The 8,769-nt window shown below is 40.6% G+C and overlaps 1 protein-coding gene across 7 annotated transcripts in view; it reads right to left on the bottom strand.

The window, feature by feature from the left end:
- Nucleotides 1-6,226: 6,226 nt before the first annotated feature.
- The window catches only part of rnf41 (ring finger protein 41), a 19,497-nt gene continuing 16,954 nt past the window's right edge, over nt 6,227-8,769 (bottom strand). For all 7 annotated transcript variants that reach the window (XM_018091687.2, XM_004911874.4, XM_018091686.2 and 4 more), the window contains one exon: nt 6,227-7,871. In XM_018091687.2, the coding sequence (XP_017947176.1) occupies nt 7,520-7,871 (352 nt within the window). In that variant the 3' untranslated portion in view covers nt 6,227-7,519. The remainder of the gene's footprint in view (nt 7,872-8,769) is intronic.

The raw sequence follows: 8,769 nt of genomic DNA, 5'->3' as shown, positions 1-8,769 counted from the left end.
TGATAGTTACAGTAGTACAGATAGTAAGATAGTGTGATAGTTACAGTAGTACAGATAGTGTGGATAGTTACAGTAGTACAGATAGTGTGATAGTTTACAGTAGTACAGATAGTGTGATAGTTACAGTAGTACAGATAGTGTGATAGTTACAGTAGTACAGATAGTGTGATAGTTACAGTAGTACAGATAGTGTAGATAGTTACAGTAGTACAGTACAGTATACAGATAGTGTGATAGTTACAGTAGTACAGATAGTGTGATAGTTACAGTAGTACAGTAGTAGTACAGATAGTGTGATAGTTACAGTAGTACAGTACAGTAGTACAGATAGTGTGATAGTTACAGTAGTACAGATAGTGTGATAGTTACAGTAGTACAGTAGTACAGATAGTGTGATAGTTACAGTAGTACAGATAGTGTGATAGTTACAGTAGTACAGATAGTGTGATAGTTACAGTAGTACAGTACAGTAGTACAGATAGTGTGATAGTTACAGTAGTACAGATAGTGTGATAGTTACAGTAGTACAGATAGTGTGATAGTTACAGTAGTACAGTACAGTAGTACAGATAGTGTGATAGTTACAGTAGTACAGTACAGTAGTACAGATAGTGTGATAGTTACAGTAGTACAGATAGTGTGATAGTTACAGTAGTACAGTACAGTAGTACAGATAGTGTGATAGTTACAGTAGTAGTAGTGTGATAGTTACAGTAGTACAGATAGTGTGATAGTTACAGTAGTACAGATAGTGTGATAGTTACAGTAGTACAGTAGTGATAGTTACAGTAGTACAGATAGTGTGATAGTTACAGTAGTACAGATAGTGTATAGTTACAGTAGTACAGATAGTGTGATAGTTACAGTAGTACAGTAGTGTGATAGTTACAGTAGTACAGATAGTGTGATAGTGTAGTACAGATAGTGTGATAGTTACAGTAGTACAGATAGTGTGATAGTTACAGTAGTACAGATAGTGTGATAGTTACAGTAGTACAGATAGTGTGATAGTTACAGTAGTACAGATAGTGTGATAGTTACAGTAGTACAGTAGTACAGATAGTGTGATAGTTACAGTAGTACAGATAGTGTGATAGTTACAGTAGTACAGATAGTGTGATAGTTACAGTAGTACAGTAGTACAGATAGTGTGATAGTTACAGTAGTACAGATAGTGTGATAGTTACAGTAGTACAGTACAGATAGTGTGATAGTTACAGTAGTACAGATAGTGTGATAGTTACAGTAGTACAGATAGTGTGACAGTAGTACAGTAGTAGTAGTAGATAGTGTGATAGTTACAGTAGTACAGTAGTACAGATAGTGTGATAGTTACAGTAGCAGTAGTACAGATAGTGTGATAGTTACAGTAGTACAGTAGTGTGATAGTTACGTTACAGTTAGTTACAGTAGTACAGATAGTGTGATAGTTACAGTAGTACAGATAGTGTGATAGTTACAGTAGTACAGATAGTGTGATAGTTACAGTAGTACAGATAGTGTGATAGTTACAGTAGTACAGATAGTGTGATAGTTACAGTAGTACAGTAGTACAGATAGTGTGATAGTTACAGTAGTACAGTACAGTAGTAGTGTGATAGTTACAGTTCCTCAGGAAGGCTGCCCCTAGGGTGGCAATAATAAGAGTGATGAGCCAGCCTATGGGGTGTACACATGGTGCCATACTGAAGGGGGGCTCCCCATTATCATTCTTTGTAAGCCTGCAAAATTAACAATCCCATCATCTATGCAGACATGTCAGCTGAAGTGACATCACGTGCATGCACATTGCGTCTAGATGCCACTCACAGTGACGTTATCACGCACACAATGAAGGGCACTCACTGGTCCCAGTGCCTAGGGCAGCGCCAGACCAGAATATGCTCCAGGTCCAGACTTGCCTAGAACATAAGCAAAGTTTTAGATTGAGGAGATCACTCGCTAGGCAGATTAACTTCTGTGAAGAGACTTTATTGCTGACTATTACACCACATGTTTAGGGCCTAATGTGCCCTTTCTCAAGTTACCCACTTCTTTTAAATGTATAGAATTGTCTGCCAGTTGTGTCTGAAGCAGCAGAACAAGGGGAACGGCCAAGGCGCCCTAGGTAACTTCAGACCTGGCCAGGGTTGGAACTAAAGGTGGCCACACACGTGGCGATTTGGGATCTTTCGTGCGACTATCGGTCGCACGAAAGATCGTTCAATCAGCCACTAACCGTTCAGGGCTGAAACGGCAGATAAGGAGGTAGAAACAATAGGATTTCGGCCGATTCAGCCCTGACAGCAGATTTTGCTCAGGCACCTTCTATGGCACCCGATCAAAATCTTTTAACCCTGGCTGATCGGCGAGACGGCCGATATCACCAGACTACTGCCATATCAGTCGACTCGCCAACTTGCCACACACGCACGGAATATCGTACGAAACGAGGTTTCGTACGATATTATCAGTGCGTGTATGGCCAGCTTAAGGGTTGGCAGAACAGCACATGCTTAGGGTGAAATGGTGGGTGTGCACTGGACACGTATCTCTTTTGCTTGTCTTCCCTTAATTTGGCTTATTTGAATGGCCATGATTCAGCCTACACACCAGGGGGTACTTGCACATATGCACACGCCAAATGGACAATCGGGTTGGGGGGCACTGTGTTGGCATCTCTGTCTTTGGGTGAAAAAAAATGCCATGTTTAGTATGTCTTTAAAGGGGTGGTTCACTTTCAGGTTAACTTTTAGTACGCTATAGAACAGGGGTCTCAAACTCGCGGCCCGCGGGCCATTTGCGGCCCTCGTTACAATATTTTGTGGCCCGCACCAACGCCTTCTCAAAAGCAATGAATGGATCGCGATTTTTATTGCGATTCAAGGGATAATGCAAGGCACGGCGGGCGGGAGCTGCTGATTGCGGAAATGACGTTATGCCATCATAACAGTTATTATGGGAAGACGTTCTGTGTGCACAATTAGCTGCTAAGGAGCTAATTGTGCACACAGAACGTCTTCCCATAATAACTGTTATGATGGCATAACGTCATTTCCGCAATCAGCAGCTCCCGCCCGCCGTGCCTTGCATTATCCCTTGAAAGCCAATTTTTTGTGAAATCCCTTATGCGGCCCAGCCTCATCCTGACTTTGCCTCCTGCGGCCCCCAGGTAAATTGAGTTTGAGCCCCCTGCTATAGAATGACCTATTCTTTTCAACTTTTCAGTTGATCTTCATTTTTTATTTTGTATAGTCTTTCCAGCTTTCAAATAGGGGTCACTGACCCCAGAAGCTACAATTGTATTGTTATTGTAACTTTTTATTACTTATCTTTTTATTTAGGCCCTGCTCTATTCATATTCCTGTCTCTTTCAAATCACTGCTTGGTTGCTAGGTTAAATTAGGCCCTACCAACCAAATAGCTGCTAAAATTTCAAACTGGAGAGCTGCTGAACAAAAAAAGCTAAATAATTCAAAAAACGCAAATAATTTTGTCCTGTTAAGCAAAGCTGTATAATTAAAGCAGGGCTGTGGAGTCGGTAGATAAATTCTCCGACTCCTCAGTTTGTGATACTTCCGACTCCTCTGTTTTTAATATGCTAATGTATTTTATACATCCAGGAAGACTGGATAGACAATTTTATCTATACTCCTACTTCTAATGATTTCCCTAGAATCCCATAGTCATGTTTAAAGTTTAAGCTAACATTACAGCTGAATTACAGTTTTTCAAATGTTTTAAAGCTTCAGTCTTAAACTATTGAATATCCATTCCCTTCACGTATACAAGTATTTCTAGTCCTGCAATTTTTTTTTTACTTAATTAGTTATCAGTGAGAGTTAGGCTGGGTTCCCAGTTGGCATTGGGTTCCCTGTAACAGAGGAACACGACGCAGTGGAGCTGCCGCACCTTAACTGTGCGTTACGTCCCATTTCGTGAAGCATACAGTCAAATGAAAAGCTTCATGGTCACTCAACGTGTTCGTTTATGCACTGCGTGCATTGGGCTTTATTCTTATAGCAGAGAAGTAATTAATTATGACTGTTTGTGAATTGGGACATTTAAACTTGCTTTATTTTTTTTTATTCCCATTTAAATTTAGTAGGAGTCGGAGTCGGTTCATTTTTTGCCGACTCCGACTCCAGGTACCCAAAATTGCCTCTGACTCCTCGACTCCGACTCCACAGCCCTGAATTAAAGTTTCCCCTACACTGGGCACATGTGAGGCACACACAAGTTTTTGCCAACATTTTGCGCACATAGCTGACAAGAAATCAGAGGTAACATTTATTACTATACAGTATATTTTCTGGACCTCAGCCTGCCCTCTCAGCCCTCAGTCAGTCGTGCTGTACTGCAAGTGTGCCAGTTGGAGAGGCTCAATATATCTATCACTCAGCACTGCCGCCAGGTTTAGCCCCAAGTATCTGGTGGCAGACTGGGCAGATTCCCCCCTTCCTCCACAAATATATATATATATATATATATATATATATTTTTTTTTTTTTTTTTACCATATAGGCACCCATGGGCCCACCACCTAAAGATGCTACCCTAGGCACAGGCCTTCGAGTGCCTGTATGTTAAATATAGTCCTCCATATGGCAAAAATACCCAGACTTGTGGCTTCCAAAAGCTCATTCTCAAACCAAGGGTATTAATATGAAGTTTGTCCTTTGCTGCTGTAACTGCCTCTAAATTCTGCAAAGGCTTTCCACTAGATGTTGGAACATTGGTATGAATTGCTTTTATTTAGCCACAAGAGTAATAGTGAGGTTGGACACTGATGGGGCCAGGATAGCAGCTGACGTTCCAGTTTATTCCACTGGAGTGTAATTGGGTTGAGGTTAGGGTTCCCCAGGGCTACTCCCGACATGAGGCAAGGTGAGAACAGCTTTCTCCACTTCTGGACAATGGAATGATTGATGCCCCATTGTTTTGTGATCTCTTTAATTTTCTTTCTGGACTCATAGGCAACTGTAGTCTTCTTTCTAAGGGCTCTGGTACACGGGGAGATTAGTCGCCCGCGGCAAAACTCCCTGCTCGCGGGCGACTAATCTCCCCGAGTTGCCTTCCCCCTGCCATCCCACCGGCGAACATGTAAGTCGCCGGCGGGATGGCAGACGCGGCGGGGCGATTTCGGGAAATCGCCGAAAAAGACTTGCGAGTCTTTTCCGGCGATTTGCGCAAAATCGTGCCGCCGCGTCTGCCATCCCGCCGGCTACTTACATGTTCGCCGGTGGGATGGCAGGGGGAAGGCAACTCGGGGAGATTAGTCGCCCGCGAGCAGGGAGTTTTGCCGCGGGCGACTAATCTCCCCGTGTACCAGAGCCCTAAAGGTGATGGTCTCAGATCTCTTGCCTGATTCTGATTTAGATATCTGAGCAATTGCTAAATGTAGGGGTCTAATTACCTTTTCCAAATACGAAGTTTCATTTGAATATGTGTTACAAAATTATGAATTACAAAATGTAAATAATGCATGTTGTTGGAATGGTGATCATTATCTGTATGTTGATCCTCTTCTGGTTTAAATTTATAACAACTGAAATGCAATTCTTTATTGGAAAAAAACTAGAGTAATTTGTATTCAGAGTATAATATTTCAAGGGAAACTCTGGCATCCAGACCAAAATTTCATAAAGAGCCCCACACAACACAGAAACCCTTAATATACCTATCACTGTAATCCATTCCTTCTAAAAGTAGGAATAAATACAATTTTATATGCTGAAATCCAGCTGCAAAACAGTTCTTTTTCTGCATCATTTGAAATCCTGGCAGGGAAGGAGCACTAATGTTACAAATTGTAACAACTTCTCCACAGCTTGCAGACAGCATGCTGGAACTACAAAAGCCACAATGCATTGCACTGATGTTCATATCCTTATTGACATCACATGTACAGAGAATTGGAGGATTCAAGCTGAGAACAGGTGACTACTGTTACATTCTTTTGAGTCTCAATGTACATTTTTTTGAGTCTCAATGTAGTCAGCCAGATCAGCAGGAGAACAGTGGGCCAGGCTTATGGAACTGTACCAAACCATATTATTTTTACTTTTCAAAAAATGTAATTTGTGTTTGGGTGGAGTTCTCCTTGAAGAAGTTTCTGTGCCATGTATAGAAAGCAGGGACTCCAAGGAAGCATTAAAAGCAATGTTGTTTGATGCTGTATTTAACTTTACAACGGTTATATAAGAAACCAGATCTAAGAAAGAAATGTAGGAAATGCACACAAAAATATATGACTTTATGTTTTATGTATATTAAAAAGACAAAAAAAAAAAACACAGAAAAAAACAAATACAAAAACACTGAAGCACAAATATCAAATATGAACAGTAAGAACAAAATACATAAAGCTTTCAAAATATTCAGAAGCAAGTAGCCACATACAGGGGACTCAGCATCAGACCGCAGCGGGAGTGTAGCTCAAATATAACCTTGTGAAACTCACCTAAGAACCAGCTAGCGAAATTAAATAAAACTGTAAGAAGAAAAAAAAAAAAAAGCACTTGATGTTAAGCAAAAGAAAAACATTTCCAGGATTCTGGGCACCATGAATAATAACAGTGCTGGCCGCAGTCGAAATGTTTGTGTTAAAAACAAAGAAAAATCGACATCTAGCTGCAGTATACAAACAATACAAAAGACTCCAAACACTCAGAATTTGCATATCCATTATTGCATGTGAACTGAAAATGTGTTTCACTGTGTTAAGATAGCAGGAAAACAAATACACCGTGTTCTGTAAATAACAGTATATGCTCAACACTAGATTATACTGCAATCACTCAAATTTGTATTTATTACAGATTGTGATAATTGACATGTGACACATTTAACACCTCTGCCGCGTGACAGGAACGTGTAACTATATGGCATTGGTGACCTGCTTGATTTTGGTTTCATGAGTGCATTTTTGTGCAACAACCTGCTTTCAATATACTGTGACAAAAGCCATACCCTGCCGAAGCATACTGAACTTGTCAATAGTACTAAATGATAAAGGGATTAAAAAAATATCTACTTTCTCTTTTAGCCCGCCCCCACAAGATCCAAGTCCAAATTAGTCTGCATGAGTCCAGGTTCAAGTTACAGGATATCATTGTCCTAGCAGACACCAGTGATCAGAGGCTGTGCTTTTGCACTGCCTTCTTGTAAAATGCCCATTAATGCTCACCTAACATCTCCTTCTCCCATTTCTTTAAGCTAATCTTGAAACTTTAGCCATCCCAGTTCATGACCAAGAAGCCAAGGAGGCCAGCTGTGCAGCAGACAGAAAACTGTGTTGTTATAGTGCATCTTTGATTACCATAAATACCAGCCCCAAATGAAGGTTTATAAAGATACTCCTTTCTGAAAAACAATGGAAGGTATCACTAAGCACCCAGTCATTAGGCATCAGTGGCAACAGTTGGGTCTGGAGACAGTAGATATTCATGGTTACTTTAGGATCAACAAGCTGCTTCTTACTGGAGATAAAGCAGATGAAATAGCAACTGGAGTGCAGGTTTATTGGTTGGGGTCCCCTTTAAATTTCTTCAACTCCATGAGCAAAGATCATCACTAGTCCAGGTTCCAGCACCATATCTTCCCCCATGTGCTGGTTCTCACAAGCCATCACCACCACTGCCTGCTTGCCAGGAATACGTTTGGCCACATAGTTCTCATAATACCTCCTGTTCATCTGTCGAGTCTCTAGTGTGGCCAGACCCTGTGGCCAGTTACGCTCATGAGCATTCTCAATAAGCTCATTTACGATGGAGGCTGGACAGCCACTTTCCACCAGAGAGCGCTTAATGACAGCTTGTAGAACTGCATCTGGTGTGGATATCATCCCGCCCCATCTGGTCACACGTGCTGGCTGTAAGGAGTTCACCCACCTATTAAAAAAAAGAAAAATCCATACATAAATACCAAAATTCAAATATAAAGTCATACTCTATATATTATGATATAACCATATAGCAAAGGTTTCTCATGTTACAGATGGCTTGCAGTTTGAATTCCATAATCTGTTCATGGTACAGCAGAACCTCAATATTAAGTTTGAGAAGAGCTGGTGACAGTATTCCAGTGGTGCTTGTGTTTGCTCATCTCCTCCTTTATGCCATCTGTTATCCATTGCATAAACAACCATCACCTTTAATTCTAATTTCCATTTGTTTCAGCTACATCTAAATAATAAAACACCACGGAGTGATGGTTTACTGCTACAACACAGTCATATTTAATACTTCTAAAAATATTACCAAACATTAAAACTCCATAAAGCAGGATTTTCAAAAATGCGCAGGCTTATTAAGTGGAGACTCATCTTTTCATGCTTTTATGAATATGTCCCTTAAGTTTTACCATAAGTAGGATACTTAATTTTTTGTGGTTTCAGGTTTTAAACCACAATGTAGGAATGGAACCATATTAATGAAGTTAAGGAGCATATGTTTAAATAGATGAAAAGACAAAACATTTAAAAAAATCTGCCTCTATTTAGTGCCACCATGTACTAATTAAACCCATCCATTTTGGCTTATCCACATGAGTTGCAGGGGGTTTTCAGGGAAGCCATACCAGTGCTCCTTAGGGTGAAGACACTTAGAGCAGCTACTTGTCACTACTAGTAGCAGCTACTTGTCGTGGCTACTAAAATGATAATTTACTAATAACTGTCTCTACGTGTGTCTTAGCAGAGGCAATTCTCAGTATTGTCAAGGTACTTTCTGGAGTTTAGTAGCTATGACAAGTAGCTGCTACTAGTAGCTCAGTGTGTCTTCACCCTTA

This window comes from Xenopus tropicalis, chromosome 2 (assembly GCF_000004195.4).
Source record: "Xenopus tropicalis strain Nigerian chromosome 2, UCB_Xtro_10.0, whole genome shotgun sequence".
NCBI lineage: Eukaryota > Metazoa > Chordata > Amphibia > Anura > Pipidae > Xenopus > Xenopus tropicalis.
The sequence above is the reverse complement of the archived record's forward strand: the minus strand, read 5'-3'. Positions and strand labels throughout refer to the sequence as shown.